Below are 24,441 nucleotides of genomic sequence, written 5' to 3'. Positions count from 1 at the left end.
CTCTATTAAAACTAAAGCAATTTATAAGCATATATGAAGACAATGAAAAAAATCTGTAATCATATTTTAAAAAGAACATAGATTGTAAGCTTATAAAAAAAAAAAACATAAGCAGCTAGTCTTGGTGACACAAGTCTACAATCCCAGCACTTGGAAAACTAAGGCAAGAGAATTTTGAGTTTATGAGCAGTTTGGGCTTCATAGGGAGACCTGGGGCAGTGGAAGGATAGAAAAAAAAAAAAGGAAAGACTTTAAAATTACTTTCATCAATATTCAACTTCAAATTTCAAAGGAAAATATAAGGTCCTTTCGGTGCTTAAATTGGCAGGAAATAAGTCATATAGAATATGACACTCATATAAGAACATGACGAAGACCAGATTAACGGTGTGTGTGCTTCCTTGACAGGGGCAAGGTGATATATAACTCCCATATTTTCAAAGCCCAAAGGTGTATCAGGAACTCTTCTCATTTCTCCTTGATAGCCAACTATCGATCAAACTTCTATGAAGACATTTATATTTTACATGTACCACATAAACCTTGAGCTCATTTATGTATCCAGATGTAAAGCTTCTCAAAGAAAGTGTTGAATATTTTAATCACAGCTAAGTTAAGAGTATTTGATGTGAGTCATTCAACATGAATTTTCTTTCTATTTAAAAGGTTTCTCATTTTAAACTTGAAGACTTGCTAAAATCTGTGTTTACTTTACCAACAATAATCATATTTTCTACATTTTAGTCACAGTCCTTTTTCTGATACTAGAACAGTGAAATGTTTAATCATCTTTATCTCCTTAATTAATGTTTTGTTTTCGTTTCTTAATCCTGCAGTGCCTATCTGGTGGGCGACAGGCAGACTACATTGGCATTACTCCAGGCTACATTGGCATTACTCCAGGCTACATTGGCATTACTCCAGGCTTATATGCTGCAAGAAAAACTTGTTTTCTCCAAATCTTCCTGGATGTACATGGAATATTTTGTTAATAGCTAAGAGGAAATAAAAGAAATCTAAGTTTCTATTATTGTTAATTGATTAAGTTATATTTATAATACATTTATATAGCACTTCATAAAAGATTTCAAAGTGCTAAATTTTTTCACACTAAAAATATAAGCAACATATATTTAAAAAATAAGTTGAAATGTATCCTGTATTATACAGTCTTATTTGAATAAAATAAACTTACAAGGAGAAGTCACTGAAGCTGCACCAAACTGTTAACAACGTTTAGAGAGTGAATCTATAGGAGATTTTGTTACCATCCTGTTAGACAATCTTGTAATGCATGACATGTTCTTTTTGGTTTTGACTGATCTGAGACAGGGTTTTACTAAGGCCCCATGCTGGCCTTGAACTCCTGAACTGTTGACCCTGCTGCCTCAGCCTCTCTAATTACGTATGTAACACCATACTTGCCTTTACTTAATTTTATAATAATGAGAATACAAACTGTCAACGTGAAAAGGGAACTTGGCACTTGTTATACATCTACAGGGCCTCAATGCATAATGCTGTAGGAATCCTAAAACCACAATCTATGGCGTTTTACTCTTATTCCAAATAGGGCTCAAAGAAGGCTTAATCCCCATTGTTTGATTGGGTTGTTTGGTTTTTTGGTGATTAACTTCTCGAGTTCTTTATATATTTTGGATGTTAGCCTCTATCTTGTGTGGGGTTAGTGAGGATTCTTTCCCACTCTGTTGGTTGGTGATTTGTCTTATTTACTATGTCCTTTGCCTTACAGGGGGCAAATTTCCTAAACAGAACTCCAATGGCTCATGCTCTAAGATCAAGAATTGATAAATGGGACCTCATGAAACTGGAAAGCTTCCTCCATGTCCAGTTGCAGGGCTCCGTATCTACTCCATACTCAGGTAAATATAGTAATATCCTAAACAAAGAGAAATTTCTGGTAAGAAATTCTTTCCTATTACACTAGAAACTATTGATATGCCTTCTTATGTAGGTTGGGGAGAAAATAATTTTATCTTAATTCCTTGTAAATTCTACCCAGTACTTCTAAAAAGAGCAATCTACGCATGAAGGTTATCTTTCACCAATACCTTCTAGATGTTGGTAACTGGTGAGATGATTAGAATTTAACACACTAAAGATTATTACAGGTCACTACAAAAATTAGCTTCAGATATTCGTACTTGTATAACCACCTGTCCTACTGACAGATGGTGGTTTCACAACCTGAATAACCTGAACTATTTAAATAGTAGAGTAATAAATTCACCTGTGCTATTTGTGTACAATCTTCATCTACCTGAGACATGATGGGCTGCACTGCTAAGCATCCATTTCCACCACTAACACTGCTGCTTTTCTCTTGTCCTTGACAGCTGGGTCCCACATCAGCACCTGTGTTGACAGCTGCCAGCAATTTAGCTGGCAATGCAGCATCAGCCTTGTTTTCTAGTTCATCTCTACCCTGTGCTGCCCAGGCATTCAAAGGGACAGATACAGAACCCAAGGAGTTGCTCAATGTGCTGAACAACTCTTGAGGATTGAAGTCATCCATTACTTCAAGCAGTCTTTCTTCTTGGGTACATTCTGATGATTCTAGTAACTTTTCTAAAGTAGACACAAATGTTTCAAGAGAGCTTTCTTCATCTTTGGTTTCTTTAGATGTCATAGTCTGTGTTACTTCCTCTCCAGGCTCAGAAAGTGTGTTTGGTACTGCTAAGGTCTTCACTGGCTCTGTTAATCTCTCCTTTAATGCAACCAAATCAGGTGCCACAGGAGAAGTCCCTGAGAGAAGACTTACTTCAGGGGAATCTGAGTTTTCTCTTAGTTCCTGTGTGTTACATAAAACAAAGCAATATTTAAAATTAAAAGTTAGGTTTAGAACTCATTTTTATATTAATTTATTTTTTTACCAACTTTCTACTTCATCTATATTACTTTCCTGTATGAAACCAATAATGCCTGAATACATGGTTAAATATTTAACCAAGAGTGGTTAAATGGACCAAGAGCAACATTGGCTAGATCACAGATCACAAATTAATCTTCAACTACGCTTTAACCATCTGTTCCAACAAACAGATGTTCTAGTTAGTTAAATTAACAAATGACCTCAATATGTCACAGCCTAAGTAATGCGAGAAAATTCTTGCCAAATGTTTCTCTCAGTCATAAAATTATAAAATTGATACCACTTCACCTTCTGAATGTATATGCAAATGTGAAATGAGAAAAGAACAGGAAACCAGAGAGGAAAACCGAAGAGATGAGGATGCAAGTGTATGAAATCTTATGAATCCTGACTCTAAACTAATAACCCAAGGTTTTTGTTGTTTAAACATAAAACTTTCCCAGGGAGTTATTTTCAAGAGCAATGCCCTAACAGGTTGTATTTGTTCTTACAAAGTTTTGAATGTCCAATATCAGAATTACTTTTAAAGTTGCTATCCAAATTAGCTACTATGTTACTCAGGAAAATAATGTACTTTATAGGTATTGAAAGTTATGGTTTTCAATCATGTTGGTTGTTCCCCCACAACATATCTCCTACCTCTCTGGCAGGATGCATTATCATCTCCTAAGACTGCTAATAATTTGTTCTAAGTTGAACAAAAGAAGTAAGAAATTAATATATTCTATGTACTACCATTTTATCCAATATCTAGCATATAGAGCTTAATAAAATAAATTTATAATTGTAATGCTAACTATATGTATTTTCCAAAACATGCTGTCCAAAGGTTTTAAAAGTGTTTTTCTCAGATGATCTATTGGGAAATATTGATTTAACCAGTGAAAAATATCAGAGAATAAGCAATTACTTTGATCAATTTTATCAGTTACTTGCCACAGATCCAAAGGAAAGGAAGAACTTGAGGCATGAATAAATGATAAAGAAGGGAAATAACAACATATATTTATTCAAACACAACTAGGTGCCAGGCCAGAAGTCACTGCTCATGGTTCTCACAATAATTCTTTGAAACACCTGTCAGTATTTTATAGATGTTAACAAGAGCTGCCTTTGAAGCCACATCCACTCAAAATTTTATTCCTATTTCCTTGCCCTTTGGCTTGTAAGTTTATAAAAAAAAGCTTGGTAACTGGATATATAAGAGGCACAGCTGAAATGATGTAGCTGGATAAGATAGGGTGAGCCTAGGAGATCTGAAGCAACTTGGTATCTTGAAAAAGGATTTGAGTTCACTGTGGGCAGAGCCAATTCACAGCTCCAAGTGGAAAACAAAGACAAAGTAGGCCCTTGAAAAACATTAGCAACAAGACAATGAGAATGCAAGCTTGAAATAGGAAAGAAATGAGATTAACCTTAAAAACAAAAAGGTTATGCTCCATCATCTAGGTACATGTAATAACAAGTTTTACATTCCTCTATATGAAGTATAAGGGACTTGTCATAGTGGGTAAGGAACACAGATCAGAATTACCAAAATTATTAGAGGTCAGGAAGAATAATATATACATGAACAGATTTTTAGACAAAGATTCTCCTTCACCAGAAGGCACCACACAAGATCACAAGGCACGGAAGGAACTAATAATCCTACTCAGCTATGACACCGATGAACCACAACAATGACCTGCCACACCCACTCCAGTGAAGTCTGTGTGACAGGCCTAAAGGCTTGGATGCAATCTCGAGGCAAAGAGTTTGACAGAAACTTAGCCTCCTGGAACCTTGGCATTCCCATAGCAAGAATGCTCCTAGCCTGTCCCTGCATTATTCGGGTATATGGATCTGTGTGCTTTCTTTCAGTATTTTATATTTTATATTTCAGTATTGCCTCCAAGAAATGATTTTACAAATACCTAAATCAGGTTGAACTTTACTCCCTGGCTTTTTTACTCCCTGGTTTTCACCAATGTCCTAGGCAGTCCTTGAGCTGACCCTGGTCTTGGAATTTCATAAGAATGTCATTCATGCAGACGAAATGCCTCAGTGTTGACAGTTAGTAATCAGGCATCTCAGATTGCCAGACAGGAGTTAGAAATCTCAGGGCAAGCTTAGCAATGTATACTTAGAATCTTCATTTCAGCCAGGTATAGCAGACTACATTGCATATTAGAAGAAAGTTGTTGAGTTCTGACAAATGGAGACTCCCTACAGATACTTAAAAGAGCAGCCAAGTTACTCATATATGCAAGAATTTACCATGGCCTAGGAAAAAGGAGGGTTGTGGTTTAAGGAAGAACTACAGTATTGCATTATTCATGAAAGGTCTGCTAGAGCAGAACCCACTGGTGCAAGCTTTCACAAGGTTCAAAGGAATAGCATAAATTGTGACTAGAGTGTGAAATCCTCACCTGGGCCCTGTCATTAGCTGACTCTAGGCAGGGCTGTTTTTATCTTAACTGTAAACATTGCCTGGTTCTTGCCAGTGTTGTGAAGGCATTTCTCTGTTTTGTGTCAGATAACTTCAAAGTACCTTGCCTGCTGTGACACCTAACTTCTTTGTTTTCTTCTGTAATATATAAATCTGATGCTAACTTTGACAAAATTACATTCAGGTACAACACTTCCTTGTGTCTATGTCTGTTTGTCACCCTTTCACCGACTCTTGCCCACCTGTACCGGGACCCTGATTTCCCCTGCGGATCGAGGGCCTGACTGAGGCCAGTCCACAGCAATGACCAGCATGGCACAATAGCCCTAGGGGTGCAGTATCTGCACTCATACATTGGTGGCAACCAATAGCTCTCTAGTTGGACATAAGACCTGTTCAACAAGAGGTCCCTGTACTAGAGACTTAGACAGCTATCCAGAGCCGATGAGTCATGGGTCTTACAGCAAAGTACACCTGGCACTTTACTAAACCAGCATAATTCCTAAAATTTTAAATATTTATAAGTGTAGTTCTCACCCCTCATCAAAAATTTCTCTTTTCAACAAAAGGAGAAAAATTACAGAAAAACAAAATTGATTAAAATGTGGAGAACAAGAGATTGTGTGAACCCAGTCCCAACAAATAGATCTACATGCCAACAGCTGCACTTAAGGCTCAGGGATCATTGCAGAAGAGAGGAAAGAGATTATAAAGCTAGAAGAGGAGGGAGTTTGTGAGATTGTGTCTCCTAGGAATGTCAGAAAGGCTATACCCAGAAAGTTTCACAAAGAAGATCTGAGCAATGATGACACCACTGAGCATGTTAACATGGAAGGGGACAGTTTGTGGGTTCTCAACCCTAAACAAGGAACTACAGACAACTGGGAAATGCAAGAGTGGAAGGAATGGTCTTTCCCAGGGAGTCAGCTCTGAGGTCATACACACACTGGTAACATTACACAAACTGAGCAGTACAATCACATACACAGGAACTCATACACACATACAAATTTGAACTTCTGACCTTTCTGAGTGTTGGGAGTTATAGGTCTGCATATTTGCAGGTAAAAACAATTTTTTTTAAAAAGGCCATGAATTTGAGAGAGAGCAAGTAGAGTGCATGGGAGAGGTTGGAGGGAGGAAAGAGTAGGAGAAATGATATAATTGTATTATAGTTTCAAAAATATTATAGCCGGGTGGTGGTAGTATATACCCTTTAATTCCAGCACTCTGGAGGCAAAGGCAAGTGGATCTTTTTGAGTTCAAAGCCAGTCTGGTCTACAGAGTGAGTTCCAGGACAGTCAGGGCTACAAAGAAAGACCCTGTATCAACATGTCCCCCGCCAAACCTACAAAAGAAGAATAGGTTTCTAGCTATTGATGTGATTTAGTCAGATTACTGCCTAGAAGAGAACTTTAAGCAACGTGATTTAAAAATCTAAATTCACAATCGACAAAGCCAATCTTGATTACATAAACCAACCTTTTTTGAGTGTGGTAAATTTTCACAATTTTCAGCTTCATGCCCTAGAACAGAACAATATGTATTTATTCAACCTTTATTAAACCACAGAGTATACTCTCTTCAATCAGCATTTTCTAGCAATAAAACTTGAGCTTTCTTAAATAATTCAAAAGATGTATCAAGCATCTTATAAATATATCAATTTGTTGATATAAACTTATTACTTAGAAAATAATAGACCTCTCCATTTTTTGGGCTGGGAATATAGCAAAACTGGTAGACTGGCTCTATGCCTCATACTCCTTGAACCCTTAACCTGGAGTGGTAGTGCAGCCCAGGTCTATAACTCAGCAGTGAGGAAAGGGGTCAGAAGCTCAAAGTTATCCTAGGCTACACATTGAGATCAAGACTAACCAGGGTTCTATCATACACTTTGGCTCTTTATTTCAAAGAGAAAGGGTCGGGTGGAAAAATATGTGGTGTTGAAACAGGGTCCAGAAATGAATGAAGTTGGAATTGTGCAAAGAAAATTCTGAGTGCTTGTGAGAAAACTCCAAAAAGACAAGACAAAAGTCTTGTGAACTTCAAAAGTCATGTTTCTTCAAAAACATGAACATGAAATTGTTCTTGGAACCTGCTTTCTTGTTCCTCCCAGGTGTAGTGGATGATGGGAGTGAGTTTAGTTTAGATTACTCACTATAATTGATACTGATATTTGCTTATATTCCTCTATGGAAAAACATGTTTTTGCCATATGACATTTGTTCTTGTGATTATATATAGCTTGAACTCATGAGAAATTTACACATGTGACTTTTCTTAATCCTCAGGGTATAAACTGTCTGATGCTCTGAATAAAGCTGGCTATCACATGAGACTTTAGTCTGCCTCATTTTCAGGCTCCACTCTCCCAGGTTGAATGGCCAATTAGAGTAGTAAACAATGTGAATCCAACCAAAATTGTAACTATTTGAAATTAGTTTAGCTAAAATCAAACCTCTCTATTTCTGTTGGATTATTCTAAGTATTTGTAACTATAGAGGAAGGATTTATAACTAGTTTCTTAGCTTTATCATCTCCTCTGTGATAGGTAATAGAGCTTAAATGAATTCTAGCTATGAAGACTACCCACATGAGGTATTCTCCTATGAATACCTCATGTGAGGCCAAGAGGAATTAGGGGATCATCTAGGCTCTACTGTGGATAAAATTCACATCTCATTGATACTTCAAATATTTGGTCTCTTTCTTTTGGTTTCTTCTGATTATAGAGAAAAATCTACATAGCCAACAAAAAATAGGAAGTAATTATCTGCTGAATCTCAGAATACAGCTTTGCAGGTGACACAGGTTTACAGGGAAGAAACTAAGCCTAAATATACCTGCTAAACTTCACACTATCCAAAAATCTTGAGGCTGAACCTCAGCCCCACTCCCCCACCCTCAGGGAGAGGGATAATGTAGGAAGTGGCTGCTTCACTTGTTTTGGTCTTCAGTGTTTTGCTTCATATTGACATTTGATAATGAAAGTACAAAAATAAAAAAGATTAAATCTGGCTGGTATTCTAAAAGAACTTCTATACCGAATTTACATGTGTCTATAAGTCCAGTCCTACTGTACTAATACTGTCTTCTGGCCATCACAGACAGGCACTAGGCACACAAGTGGTACAGACATAAATATAAGCAAAACACCCATACACAATAAATAAATAAATAAATAAATAAATACTTTAAGAGAAGATTAAAATGGCATTCTACACCAGTGGAAGTCAGCCAATATTTTATTTTTTTCCATTTAGAACCAATATTTAATTTTATTATTATTTTAGAACCTTTCATATCAAGCAGCAATGACAAGTTCTACAACCCATACCTTAAGTCACTAAAAATATTAATACTAGGACTGGACAAATGGCTCGGTGTTTAAGAATACTGGCTCCTCTTTAAGAGAGCCCAAGTCTCTGCTCCTACATGGTGATTCAGAACCATCTCTAACTCCAGCCCTAGGGCATCTGATTCCATCTCCTGGCTTCCATGGACACTGCATGCATGTGGTGAACATGCAGACAAACAGGAAAGCAAAAACCCATACACATAAAAGTGTTAGTACTAATGAATGAAACATATGTTTAATTATTTATGAAGGGAGGGTATATTTTTCTTTGCTTAATTAAATGGTCAGATTCTTGAGAGAATTAAAAAATGAAAAATTCTTTACAATTCCTTTGCATAATAAAGAAAACTTTATAAGTAAAAAGTAATAAAGAATAAAAGATAGAAAATTAAAAGGAAGCCTTTCCCCATATTGTCTTTAACAATTTCATCATAAAAAATTGACATTTTATAATACCAGTTGCCATTTAAAAGGCTTGATAAATTAATAAAAGTATCTTATAGTAATATTATCATCTCATTGAAAAATAAATATTTCAAAGAAACAATATGGTTAGAGAGGCTGGGACGAAGGTTCTTTCAGTAAAATACTTGTTGCATAAACATGAGGACCCAAGTTCAATCCCCAGCATCCACATAAAAGCTGGCTACAGACAGGAGGATTACTGGGACCTGCTTGCAAGATAATCTAGACAAACTCACAAGCAATGAATGATCCAGTCTCAAAACGTGGTGAACAGTTACTGAGAAAGATACCTGATCTCTACCTCTCATACCTTGCATATGTATATATATATATATATATATATATATATATATATATATATATATATATATCATACACACACACACACACACACAGAAGACCTTGACTTTTCTGCCACTAAGGAGATTACCTAGGATGGAGCCTTCCTCTCTAGATCACTCTATTGTTCAGCCACTGCTGCTGTTCCCCTTCAAGATACTGCTACCTGCTGGGAGGCCGCTGAGCTATTCCGGAGACTACACCCTATCCTGCAAATCATCACCTGCAGCTGGGCTCCAAGAATGAATTGGCAGGAATGGGTCCCCCCCCCCCCCCCGCGTTTATAAGCACATTTGCCATTAAACATTTGAGCTTTGATCAGGAATTCTGACTTAGCTCCATTTTTCTCTCGACCGCCCAGTTCCCCTCTCTTTCAGCCCTGGGTTGCCACTCAGGTGTACCCTGTCCATGTGAGCCTCGGGCCGGCTCACAACAGGAGAGAATGAGATTTGAGATGATAGACATAGAAGACTCCACGTTTGACTATGAAATAGCAGCAAACAAAAATGCCTTTCACCATTCTTCACCCCATACATATGGCAGATAAACCCTGTGTTTGGCTATAAGTACAATAAAACTACTTGGACACAAATGAAAATGTGTATGATTATGCAGATTAGGATCAGGAGGAGGAGCCAGGTTATTTGACTGAGGTGATGTCAACGCCAGTCACAACAAACCATGTAAACCCACGATTTCGCAGAACTATACCTTTGACCCAGACAATGATAAGACAACACCATGGAAGCATTTTCTCTCTTGGAATACAATGCCACCACCATATGGATTCAAATACCCAAATTCACTTTTTGGACTATACCAACAACTGAATAGGCCAAACTTGACTGCATTATTGTACGGCTGAATCGCCCAACCTACCCTACTATGGTAGAATGGATATATGGAATAGCTAGCTACCTGATTAGGAAGGCAGAAAATTGTTGGGATAATCCACCCCCACTCATTGTAAGGTATGTTCCTGTATTCTCAATTGTTAATTGCTGGGCTTGCAGGACATGTAAATATTGGTCTGCTTCCTCACCTGCCCAAGAAGAAAGGCAAGCTGCTCTGGGGAAGGTTACGAAGTCCTTAATGCTGACTGGATGAGCAAGGCTTTTTGTATAAGAGCTGGCGGCTGGAGCCAGGGAAGAAGGTCCAGCAGAAGACCAGAGCAGTCAGCCATATTTTACACAAACACAGTCTATATACCAACACAATTTTTGATGCAAAAGGGCTCAACCCCCGTAACAGAATCTCTGAGATGGGTACTAACCAATGCAAAGTGGATTAACATACTGACTAATGTCACCTCTTGCATATGGTACAACTTCTCAATGCAATCACCCAACTCACACTGGAGTTGTGAGAACAAGTCTATTATCACCACACAGTCCATCATCAGCTTCAATCACTTTACAGTGTTTAATATACCACCAATGAAACAACAAGTATAAATGAGGGAAGAGATAATGAAGTAACCCAACTGACCTACCAGTCTTTTTCATCCACCACCTTCAGACTATTTACAACTTTACAACTACATTTATTGACACATTTTAAAGAAGAATTATGAAACAAAAAAATCCTAAAAAACAAAAAACAAGAATCTGGTAATTATCAACGATACACTGGAACCCATTTTTAAAACCAAAAATTCTGCTTGCCAAATGAAGACCAATTGTGGAGCTGTGACACCATGCATACAATCCAAGAGAATGAATCAATAGACTCCCCAAGTCCTCTGGATACACACACTAGGAACATCACACACTTAATTCCTCCCAGAATATGAATGTTGGTTCTCAGTCTGTTGAAATTCTGGCCTGGTTTTATACTAGCTACCAAATTGATTATATCAACCCAAGAGCAGACATGATACAACTGGCAACCACAGGATACCCTAGATCCTATGATTCCCTTGTGCCAAGGTACCATATATTACAGACAGATCACGCTGTGGAAAAACTGCAGGTATAGAGCTTTCCAAACTATAACTCAGAAAATATACATTTATTTTTTTCTACATGATTCTGTTATTTCTACATAATTCTTGGACTATCAAAGAATGAGGCATTGGAGACTTTGTGGTTTATAAGTCCATACTCAGTATGTTACATGCAGTAACTCTGTACAAAGGATCCCAATTTGATATGATATATATCTTCCCAATAACATGGAAATCCTGTGGAATCAAGAAGGCAGACTGATACCATGCATCACTAAGAGAGGATGGGACAGGAACAACAAATTCTTCATAGACCTACAAGGCAGCATTTGTCAATCCTCTTACTTCCCCACCAGTGGTTCAAAGTGTAACCATGAATGATGCCTGACCTTATCCTACCTGCAAGTCTTACAATTACACCTGTGATCTGGACAATCCCACTTACCTTCAACCTCAAATCGTGGCTCCCACCTGAAGAACTCTGCTCTGAGTCTGAATTTAGGTGAATACCAGCATTCTCCTACTCTTCAGGAAATAGGTTTGCTGCAAGAAAACTTTTACAATGATGGCTGCTAGAGCAATGTTGGATGGCTCCTTACTTGGAGCTGGCATAGCATCTTCTGTTCTCGTGGGCATCAAGGCAGAAGTAGCAGACATCAGAAATATTACCGAATAACAAACACTGGCTATTAACACCTTGTCTGTAGCCTTCCTCAGCCCTGAAGCAGGCTGATCCAGACTTTGACCTTGCTGCCACTAAGAAGGAGATTACCTAGTGTGGAGCCTTCGGACCTAGATGGCTCTTTTGTTCTGTCACCTGCCACTGCTCTCTCCAAGACACTGACTGCTACCTGCTGAGAAGCCCCTGAGACATTCCAGAGGAACATTCTATCCTGCACATCACCTACAGGCTGGCTCCAGACACCAAGAATGGACTGGCGGGGGATGGGCCTTCCCCCTTATAAGAACACTCCCTTGGTAAACTGGCATGTCTTGGTTCCATTATTTCTCGACTCGCCTAGGTTCCCTCTTCTCTTTCAGCTCCAGGTTGCCTCCCAGGCTCAAACCCAGACATGAGAGCTGCAGGCCGGCCCCAACACTTGTCTGATGGACTAGATACTACTTACAAACTGATTATAGGCCTTCAAATACACAGCTGAAAAAAATTGAAGAGACTAGGTGTAGCCAATTAAATCTTGCAAAATTATCTGCTACAACTTATTCAGAAGAAGAGACAGAGAGAAAAATATATCCAACTAAGAATCACTATTCAAAAAGGAGAGACAGACCTGTCTTAGCACTTTCATACAGGACCTGGAACAGAAAAAATGATCTGTAAGACTCTACTGAACCCAAGGAAAACTCTTGGTATAAGTATGCATTTTGCAAAATACATTTACTGTTAACCTATATAGACAATACAGTCCCAGCTTATCATAAAGACGTGTTGCCTAGGAGACTTGGGGATGTATTTGCTATGCCTACTGATTCTTTCCTACGAACTAGTTGGGCTAATGCAGAGGATTGTGGGAAGCCATTCCGGACTTCCTGGCCAGCTGGATGGAAATCTGTGCCAGGCAGTAAACAAGCCCATATTTGGTGGATGGCTCGCCCTTAATCCCTGATTGGCTGAGCAAGCCTGCCTGGTGAGGTGATGTGACCTGTGGTGATTGGTTGAGGTGTGGTTGTGGCTTGAGTGGACCCCAAGGCACAGGGGATTTGAAGAGAGAAGCTGCCTGAGTAAACTGTTTTAAGAAGAACCAGTGGTTGCATTTTCCTTGCTGGTCGAGCTGGACTAATGCAGAGGATTAGCACTACCTAGCACTTCACTTGGGGCCAACACCTTTGTGGACACCCACCCTCTTGTCCAGTGTTCCCTTCAGTCTTTGCAAACCAACTCACAGACCTTGTTGTATGCTCCAACCTCACAGTTGACATCTATATCATCACCATGGACACCTTGAACTCCACTTTTTATTCTAGTTATTTGACTATATACAATGCTATTAGTGTAAACAGCTCATTTCTCAGGAGAGGTAAACATGCCCAAGATCTCTGACCTAACCTTTGAAGAGAGTTTTTGATCCAGATATATTATATAACAACGAACAGGAATATGGCTTGCTACAAAACGTTAGCACAACCATTAAGGACATTTCCATTGTCCTCTCCTTTAACATGCTGTGATTTCAGTCAATGGGTTATGAGATTACTAGGGATATTAAGACCTGATGGACAGGTAGACAGAGTCCAACATTTATCAGCTGTACTCAAAGCAAACACCATTGCCTATACCAATAAAGTTAGCAACCTTAAAAAATATTCTTTATTTGATGTCACTGGTAGGATTTTAGATTTTATTATACTTGCTTCCACATTTGGAACTTATTCCTCTGGATAAACGAGACCTGGCTTTTTGTATACATTAACTGGTTCTTTTGGCATGTAAATTCCTAATGATTATTTTGGGCTTGTCTAGTAAACTTTATTTTAGAAAAAACTGACAATGAGCTCCAGAAACGACTAATGGCACCAGAAGGATAACCTATATGTGTTTCCAGCACGCAACTATGCAAATTGTGACTGGAAAAACTTCACATGATTCATTTCCATAGTAACAGACACCTCAAGGCAGAAATACTGTATTCCAAATGCTTGGTTCTACTCCACCAAGCAGTTGCCAATTTTGCCAAAAGAGAGGGTCTTTATACATTGGTCTGAAGCATAAGATAGGCACCCCCAGAGACTCACCAGACTTCCTGATGCTTTATAAATTAATCATTTGCTTTTTTGTGATAGTAAAATAAAAAAAAAAACTGAGAAACAACATTAGAAACTGTGGTGGTTTGAATAGTTTTTGCCTCCATAGATTCATGGGTTTAAATGTTTGGCCATAAGGAATGGCACTATTAGGAGATGTGGCCTTATTAGAGGAGGTGTGTCACTATGTAGGAGGGCTTTGAGGTCTTCTAAGCTCAGGTTGTGCCCAGTGTGGAATCCAGTCTCTATTTGCTGCCTGCAGCTCAAAGATATAGAACTCTCAGCTTTTCTATCACCAAGTGTGCCTGCACCCTTTCCATGCTTCCTGCCATGATGATAATGGACTGAACCTCTAAAACTGTAAGTCAGACCTAATTGAATGTTTTCATTTATAAGGGTTGCCTTCGTCGTGGTGTTTCTTCACAGCAATAAAACTCTAAGAAAGAAGTTAACTATGAAGTTTACTGGACTCTTAGTTGCTCTTTTCATTAGTAAAAGAAGAAATACCTGGCTCCAATCATGACTCACATGCTCCTACTGATCAAGTTAGGATGATGCTCCAGAATGACTGGCTTAGCTCAGGGCTCTACAGCTCCAAACCAGCTATGTCCCCTTTTAGTCTGCAACATTTTGTTTGAAAGCAATTACATTGCCTCTTATTTCTGAATGTGTTTTTCAACTTGGTGCATACCAAACATAAAGAAAATATGAATTTGGGAAAATATGTATATACCATCGGGATCACAGGAATATCCTGTGATCTATATTTCTTTGATCATTTTTGCTTAATAATTGCATGTTTTAGTACCTGAGATTTATTTTCCTGCATTTGTTTATCAATGTTTGGATATTTAATGTATGATTTCTCCTTTACCTATTGTACTGGCTAGTTTTGTGTCAACTTGACAAAGCTGGAGTTATCACAGAGAAAGGAGCTTCAGTTGAGGAAATGCCTCCATGAGATCCAACTGTAAGGCATTTTCTCAATTAGTGATCAAGGGGGAAAGGCCCCTTGTGGGTGGGACCATCTCTGGGCTGGTAGTCTTGGGTTCTATAAGAGAGCAGGCTAAGCAAGCCAGTAAAGAACATCCCTCCATGGCCTCTGCGTCAGCTCCTGCTTTCTGACCTGCTTGAGTTCCAGTCCTGACTTCCTTTGGTGATGAACAGCAGTATGGAAGTGTAAGCCAAATAAACCCTTTCCTCCACAACTTGCTTCTTGGTCATGATGTTTGTGCAGGAATAGAAACCCTGACTAAGGCACCTATTATAACCCAAATTTGCAAACTAATTCTTATATGTGGTCCTCATTGGTACTATGTATGCCTCTGGGACCAGAGGATGGAATGAAATGAGCATAATAAAAATGCCTTTTAGGCATGTAAAACAGCTGTACACCCAAGGCTGTACCCAATTAGAACCCAGTGACATAACTTACTCAGAATAACCAGGCACAGTGCTAGAGCCTCAGTGATCCTCCCTAGACCGAGAGGATGCTCTGCTCTGCATAGCTGGAAAGACGCCACTTTGATCTGCAGCCAGCGAGTGATTTTCTGTTTTTACTTACAACACTTTAAGCTTCAAGAGGATTTTTTTGTAACTTTACATTTTGTCCCAGAATATTATCTATTAAGTTGCACTTGGTCAGCGTTAGAAAAAGTTCTCATTATTATGTATTGACTTAAGAATATTAGTGTAAAGTCACCCCTTCTATAGCATGTGATAATGATAAAGCGGGGTTGTTTAAAACTTTTCTTCTAATAATAGAAGAGTCTAGACTGTGGCAAAGTCTCCTTAATTGGCTTTCAGTTATCTATTACCTTGAGACACTAAGTTCCATTTCTTACATGATTTTATGTGTCCCACTGGTGCTATGTAAGTGGCCTTTCCCTTTCTTGGCATAATTCTTACCTTCTCCAAGGGTGCCTGACTTACTCATTTCTCTTCTTTTTCTACTTACAGTGACAAAAATATATTACACTCTATGAATATACTTATTAGATAAGGAAAGTGGGTTGGAGTGCACTGCCTGGTCAGCGTATGTGAGGATCAACCCCTACGTATTAGAAGATGAAAAAGAAAACAGCACCTGCATTAACAGGTCCTTGCTTTCAAGTCACAGAAACTTTACAGTGTCTTATTATAATCACACTCTTGTATTCAGACAACCATTTGTATATTTAATGTTTTTAAATACTATTATGAGCTCTAGAAAATATACTTCTATGCACTAAAATTTACTGTTTCCCCCCGTATTTAAGCTGTCATAGCATAGCTAGTAGAAGCAGTAAAGATTAAGCTTTTATTTTTTCAGTACTGTCCACAGACATCTTTTCAGCAATGACGTCCTTCAGATACGAATTGTTATCTTCATGCTTTAAGACAGGTAAGTGATCGTGTATTTAGAATTCATACAGCATTCAATAAATGTTTAAATATTTATTAGAAACATGAAAAATAACATAGATTTAAAACTGAGTACTAGAAGTACATGTTTGGGTAGGTGATAGCAAAAATAGTAATATAGTAATATAAAGTAGAAGTTTATAAATGTTAAGTTTTTTTTATCATGTCCTTGAACCCATTATAAGAATAATACAAGGTATCACTTATTGGGACTTTGATTTGTGCTTACATGGGAATTCACATGTTTTCTGCAGGTCCCTGACAAGTTGGTTTCTTGATGGCTGCACAGAGTGAAAGAGGTGGGACTTTTAGGATTCCTGGGCAAGGCATGCAGGGGAGGAGAAGAAGGGATTCCACCATGAGAGGAGAGTAGGACAACTATGCTGTGAGAAGCAGGAGGATGAGACGGCAGGCAGAAAGAGAGGCGCAAAGGGAAAGTGGCCCCATGCTGGGGTGGAGGGCTGTCCAGAAGGAAACAGGGCAGCAAAGGGAAAATGGAGATTTACAAAGTGTTAACTCAGGAATACTGGAAGGGAGTTTGTGATAGCCAAGGAGAGGATTGGACGTGCCCAACCATTAAGCTAGTTAGGCTTATTAAAATATAAAGCTCTTGGGTGCTGGAGAGATGGCTCAGCGGTTAAGAGCGTTGACTGCTCTTCTGAAGGTCATGAGTTCAAATCCCAGCAACCACAAGATGGCTCACAACCATCCAGAATGACATCTGATGCCCTCTTCTGGGGTGTCTGAAGACAGCTACAGTGTACTTACATATAATAAATAAATAAATCTTTAAAATATAAAGCTCTTGGGCAGGTGCAGTACACCTGCTGGGAGCACAGAGAGCTTAACAATCCACTACTACAATCACTGACCACAATGCATATTTACTCCACTGTGAAACAGTAGGCAAAATATCCCTAGCAAGATACCTCAATATCAAAGGGGAAAAATGGCTAAATGGGTCTATGTGAAACAGAGATAAAATTTTAATAAGGTCATGAAGAGGCAAAGCAATTATTATTTTCAAATATAATTCCTCAAAATAAAAAATGAAGAGTACACATTTATAACAATAGATACAGGCTGCAGCTGCTCTATTTCTCTAATGGGCAGTCTACCTATAATTAAGGGTCAGCAACAACTTGTTTTCAAACTTCAACACAAGCCTAGTTATAAATAAATCCATATTTAATGAGGTCTTCTACTTTTTTTCTTTCTTATTTATTTATTTATTTATTTATTCATTCATTCATTTATTTTTTACTTATTCATTCATTCATTCATTTTTTTTACTTATTCACTTTACATCCTGCTTACTGCCCCCTCCTGGTCACTCCCTCTCACAATCTTTCCCTCCCTCCCCTTCTCAGAAAGCAGGGGCCTCAGCCTGGGTAATCTGCCCCCAAATTGGCCCATCAAGTCTCTGCAAGGCTAGGCACACATATCGCACACAGAGTCAATAACTTTGGGGGTAGCCCTCATCCTTCTGCTCCAGTTCTTTGGGGAGCCACATGAAAGACATCTACTCTTACAGGTTCTCTTACGTACTGATGTTCATGAAAGCTTACCTCCAGTGTTTTGGTGACTCCATGAAACTTCAGGGTGAGGAAATGACACTGTGAATACTGGGAATTCTTTAGTAGTTCTAAAAAATAAATTAACTAATTAATAACACCAGACTTTTAAATGCAAAGAAAACAATTTTGGTTACATCATTCTAATTACTGTCTAACAAGTAAGGGTGGCAAGCTTAGAGAAAATGGCTCTATCTTCAAATGATGGTTTGGCATTAGAGTTTTGATATAAGTGGATGCCATGCAAGGAATTTCTCAGCTATTTTTTCCTACTTTTGTATTTCATATCAAATATAAAGGGGGGTAAAATATTGAAAGAAAGAGAATTAAAACTAAATAAAGGTTATGTCTAATATGCAATTTTGACCCTCTACTTGGAGGTAATTAAAAACTGAATGAAAAAAACATCAGCCAGCTATCTTATTTCTTCATAGTAACTTATTGCATAATTACAAAGGGTGTTTTTCCTGTTTAAAATAAAAGATCTACTTGCTTCAGGTGCTTTAACAGTAGTTTTTAATGTACTAGGCATTGTTATTTAAATCCTATGCAAGAATAAAAAATAGAGCATATCCTTCTGTCCAAAGTGGTCAATAGACGTTAGGTTGAAAATGTTGACTAAGCCCTTCAAACAGAATGATAATTTCTGGAAAGCTAACCGGAAAGAATGCCATACTTGAGAAGAATAAAATAACTGTGAACAAGATAAACCCACAGGTTTTGAACTGTATTGAGAGTATTAAGACACAGTCTGAATAAACAAAGGTCTCTTATAATATTAAAAATAGTTAAGATAAACAAGATCACAAACAAGATAAACATCTAATTTAGATGAGTAATTCAACAAATTATAAGTTATACAATAAAATATTATATCCTTCAAAGCACTTTAATTGCATAACATGGTAAATAATTTTGTGTATACTGTTTAAAAAACCAAACAGATACCATTTTATTTGTAAAATTTAAAAAAGTTATGCTAAAAAAAATCAATGATATAAGAAAGTAACTATGATAGATTGTTTATTTAAAATTTAAAAACATACCCACAAAACATCTATAAAAATTTAAAATATGCATATATATGGATACAGTTTTATATACATATACATATATGCCTGGGTAGGCAGGCTTTGATGTCTGATGCTCAGGCTCCAACCAATGCAGAAGAGACCCTTCTCCTGACTGCTTGTGGAAGACAGTCTTCTCCTGGTTGCCTTATGTTCAAGATGAGGAACTCAATCTCCTTCAGCACTATGTCTGTCTGCATGCTGCCATGCTTCCTGCCATGATGATAAGACTAAATTTCTGAAATTGTAAGCCAGCCCCAATCAAATGTTGTCTTTTATATGAGTTTCCTTGGTCATGGTGTCTCTTCACAGCAATGGAAAGCCTAAGAGTGTAAGTCCCAGGAGTCTACGAGGATGACCCTCGCTAAGACTCCTAGCAATATGGAATACTGAACCTGAACTGCCCAGCTCCTGTAAACAGGCAAGTCTTCTAATAGAGGAACTGAGACACCAACCCAGCTGTAAAACCTTCCACTTATAATATGTGCTGCTTATAAGATGCACAGGGGTAAAGATGGAGCAGAAATTGAGGAAAGGCCAACCAATGACTGGTCCAGCTTGAGACCCATGCCATGAGAAGGAACCCACCCATGTTAATGAGATTCTGCTAGATTTCCAGATAGGAGCCTAGCACAAATGTCATCAGGGAGGCTTCATCCAGCAATTGATGGGAACAGATACAAAGACCCCACAGTCAAATATAAGGCAGAGCTTGGGAAATCCTGCAGAAGAGGGAGAAGAAAGATTATAGGAGCCAAAGGGGTCAAGGACACCAGAAGAAAACCTACAGAATCAACTAGCCTGGGCCCAGGGACTCACTGAGACTGATCTGACAACCAGAAAGCATGCATGGGACTGACTTAGGCCCTCTGCACATATGTAACAGTTGCGTAGTTTGGTCTTCATGTGGGACTCCTAACAGCAGGAGCAAGGGCTGTCACTGACTCTTGCCTTTGGAACTCTTTCCCCATACTGGACTTCATCTAGCCTCAACAGGAGAAGATGAGCCTAGTCCTACTGTAGTTTGACATGTCAACACTGGTTGATAACCATGGGAGGCCTCCCCTTTCCTGAAGAGAAAGGGAAAAGGAGTGGATGTGGGGGTGGGAATAGGGAGAGGAGGACTGGGAGGAAAAGAGGGAGGGGAAACTGCAATCGGGATATAAAGTTAACTAATTAACTAATTTAAAAGATAGGGGAACAATATAAAACACTTTTCTTTACCAGTACTTCCATCAAAAAAGCTAAAGCCATCAAGATCAAGGGAAAGGCATACATTGAGTTCCATAGAGACAGTGCTGGGCGAGTGAGAGCTAGAGAGGCACTGGGCAACTGTGTGACTCACAGAGGAAAATCACCAAAACAGAAAAAACCACCCTCATATGCATCATTTGTTCAAACCTGCCAGGAGGTGCACAGGAAGAAGTACCCTGATGTTTCTGTCAACTTCTTGAAGTTCTGTACAAAGTGCTCAGAGAGGCAGAACACCATGTCTGCTAAAGAAAAGGGGAAATTTGAAAACATGGCAAAGGCTAACAAGGCTCGTTATGAAGAGAAATGAAAGCCTTTATCTCCACCAAAGAAGAGACCAAAAAGAAGGTCAAGAACCCAATGCACTTAAACGGCCTCCTTCAGCGTTCTTGTTCTGTTCTAAGTGCCACCCAAAAGTCAAAGACGAGCATCCTGACTGGTCCATTGGTGATGTTGCAAAACAACAACAACAACAACAGCAACAACCACCACCATCCAAAAAAAAAAACCAAAAAACAAAACACAAAACAAAACTAGAAGAGAAGTGGAACAGTGCTGCTGCAGGTGAAAAGCAGCCCTATGAAAAGAAGGCTTGGATGAAATGTCCAACAGTAGGGAGAGGGAGCTTAAAGAGCCCACCTCCAGCAGGAAGACAGGGCATCAAGTGAGGGAGGGGGTCGCCATCCCAGTCAAAACTCTGACCCATATTTGTTCCTGTCTGAAAGAACTGCAGGGATGGAAATGGAGAGAAGCCTGGGAAAAAGAAGGTCCAGCCACAGGCCCAAAGTGGGATCCAGCTCAAGGGGAGGTCCCAAGGCCTGACACTATCCCTGAGGTTATGGAGTGCTCACAGAAAGGGACCTAGCATGACTGCACTCCGAAAGACCCAACAAGCAGCTGAAAGAGTCAGATGCAGGTATTTGCACCAAACCAATGGACAGAAGCAGCTGAGTCCTGTGGCTGAATTAGGGAAAAGCTGGAAGAAGCTGAGGAGGAGGGCGACCTTGTAGGAGGACCAGCAGTCTCAATTAACCTGGACCCCTGAGGTCTCTCAAGCACTGGACCACCAAACAAGCTGCATACACCAGCTGATATGAGGCCCCCAACACACATATAGCAGAGGACTGCCAGGTCTGTGTTCAATCAGAGACGATGCACCTAACCCTCAAGAGACTGGAGGCTCCAGGGAGTTTAGAGATCAGGTGGGGTTGGGGGTAGGGAGTGGAGACATCCTTGTGGAGATAGGGGGGTAGGTGGGGAGGAGGTATGGGATGTGGAACAGTCAGAGGGAATAAAATCTGGAGTGTAAATAAATAAATAGATAAATAAATAATAAAAAATGAAAGCTTATAGAAGATGCAAAGGGGCAACCGAAGTAAAACTGCACAGTGAAAGGGAATAAGAAGAAAAGGAAAGAAGGCTACCAAACTGAAGAAAAAATATGAAAAGGATATTGCTGCTTATAGAGCTAAAGGAAAACTTGATGCAGAGAAAAAGGGGTCGCAAGGTGGAAAAGAGCAAGAAAAAAAGGGAAAAGGAAGAGAAGGATGATAAAGAGGATGAGGAAGAGTAAGAAGAAGATAAATATGATGATAATAAATAAGCTGGTTCTAGAGCAGTTTTGTTCATAAAGTATTTAATCCCCCTGTACAAAACTCACTCTTTTTAAAGAAAAAAATGAAATATAAAGCTATGTGAGATTTCTTTTTAAACAGTACAGTGTCACTTTTTATATAGCTAACATACTATTGAATGTGTCCTGGTGGTATTTCCTATAGCTACTAACCTTGCCTGGTACAGTCTGAGAGTTATAAATTGGCATGAAAATTCATTTTTGTGCATTGCATGAGTTAATTAAATGTGGAGATGGTAGTTGTTTGTTTTTTGTCTGTTGATTTTCATCTTCAGTTGTCTCTGATACAGCTAATACAAAGATAATTGTTCTGTTGACCAAATAGCACTCTTTAATTGAAAAATAACTATAAAATTGTAGCTGTTTTGTTGACATTCTGAATGTTAAGATCATGGGAAATGAGGACAGTTTTCTGAACCTTCTGACTGCGGTGGGCAGTGGTTAATTCAGGGACACTTCATTGTTCAAAGTGCGGGCAATAAGCAACTGCGAGAGCTTAGCCGTAGATGGGACATCTCTCTCAACACCAACCAAGGCTCAGGGATATCAAACACTGACATGCTGTCCTCTGGATATGAAATGACTGTTGCCCACGTGACCCCACAGCATAGCTGGGTACCCTCATAAGACTTGCACAAGATGAAGACAATTTAAAACTCTAGCGTGGAGGGAGGAGGGGCTGCTGAGGTCTCAGCTCTATCTGGGGAGCTATAGGCAGTTGAAGGCTGCTGGGAGACAGTCACTTTTGTTTAGGAGTATGGCCACTGGAAGGCTGTCCATGTCCCAGTTGTGACCCGAAACACATGAGCACCCGGGGAAGCACTAATTGCACTTGGTGGATTAAAAGTTTTTACATTATAAACAGAGGACATGAAGTTGGGAGGGAGACGTAGAACTGAGGGGTGGGTGAGATCAAGACACACTATATACATACATACATTTTTCATGGAATAAATATAAAACCTTGAGTGGTTTCATTGGCAACAATAATTATTAGTTGTTTTTCTTAAAATGGCCAGTTTACTTTATTCATTTTAAAAATACTTACTTTTAATTATATGTATGCATTCATGTGCAAGTATGTACACATGAATGCTGATCATACAAAGGCCAGAGACATCAGATCCCTTGGCCCATCTTCAGGGGAAGTCATGGACACCCCAACACAGGTGCTAGGAACTAAATGCGGCTTCTCTGCCAGAGTAGCATGTACTCTTAACCACTGAGACATAGAACTAACTGTGAATAACTAGTTTGTCAATTATTCTTTTCAATTTTTTAAAGTGGGTTTTATAATGTTTAGGACTAAAGCAACTATACTTGTACTTCACATTACACAGAAGTGTTTAAGCATACCGCAAGTTTCACCACACAGAACACTGAAAAGGTATACACTTAAAAGTAGACATCTCATGAAAACCAGCAACTTTTCTATTTCATTAAACACATTCTTAAGTAAATTTAGCATCACGTCTTTTTTACAGTTAGCACACAGCACTAAAACACCAAGATGACTACCAGTATTGTTTGGCACTGCTACTGCTAAGACTCTTCAACATGTTATTTACCATTGCTTAGAACTGTTGGTGCAAATGTAAACCCCACAGAAAGGGGCAAATAATACTAGTATTATTAAGAAAATAGCTTTTTCAGGCCACCTAAAAGAACCTGAGGAACTACCAGTGAGCCCACAAGCCATATTTTGAGAACCACTGTTTTGTTTTGTTTTGTTTTGTTTTAAAGAATTGAGAGAATATAAAGTTTTATTACTGCAACAACTTTACAAACTCTTCTTTTATGCTATGCTATAAACTCACTTTTAAAATAACATTAGCAGACACAGAATCAACTTAGTTTAATATAATTCAAGTTATCATATGAAATTAAATTTATCTTGAATACTTATAAAACTTATAATACTTATTTACCCCACTAGCATTCCAGAACATATAATTTTAAAAGTCGCATAAAGACAAAGATTCAGCTGTGAAAACAATCACAAAATAGACATCCTAAAATTAGTAAAGCCACAAGTCATTATACTCAACTGTAACAGAACTTGATTTTGTGCTGTTTTATCCTGAGGATCCTAAGGGGAAGAAGAGTAGGGTTACTTCGCTTGTTTGTTTGTTTGTTGTTTTCAAACTAAGCGATCATCTAAAGAAACAAAACAAAAACATAATACTTCAGAAATTTCTTACAGTAGTGTTTCTTAGCTTTTTAATTTTTTATTTTTCAAGATTATAAAGTTATATCATACCCCCTTGTCTTTCCTCCCCTCCACCCCCCCCCTTTTTTTTTTTTTTTTTTTTTTGG

At 38.6% G+C, this 24,441-nt stretch overlaps 1 protein-coding gene across 2 annotated transcripts in view; it reads right to left on the bottom strand.

The window, feature by feature from the left end:
• Window positions 1-24,441, bottom strand: part of Ankrd31 (ankyrin repeat domain 31) — a 161,506-nt gene that overhangs the window by 111,244 nt on the left and 25,821 nt on the right. For both annotated transcript variants that reach the window (XM_030247341.1, NM_001370928.1), the window contains 4 exons: window positions 24,174-24,214; window positions 18,166-18,242; window positions 6,807-6,850; window positions 2,252-2,812 (listed from right to left, as the gene is read on the bottom strand). In XM_030247341.1, the coding sequence (XP_030103201.1) occupies window positions 2,252-2,812; window positions 6,807-6,850; window positions 18,166-18,242; window positions 24,174-24,214 (723 nt within the window). The remainder of the gene's footprint in view (window positions 1-2,251; window positions 2,813-6,806; window positions 6,851-18,165; window positions 18,243-24,173; window positions 24,215-24,441) is intronic.

This window comes from Mus musculus, chromosome 13 (assembly GCF_000001635.26).
Source record: "Mus musculus strain C57BL/6J chromosome 13, GRCm38.p6 C57BL/6J".
Classification (NCBI taxonomy): Eukaryota; Metazoa; Chordata; class Mammalia; order Rodentia; family Muridae; genus Mus; species Mus musculus.
The sequence above is the reverse complement of the archived record's forward strand: the minus strand, read 5'-3'. Positions and strand labels throughout refer to the sequence as shown.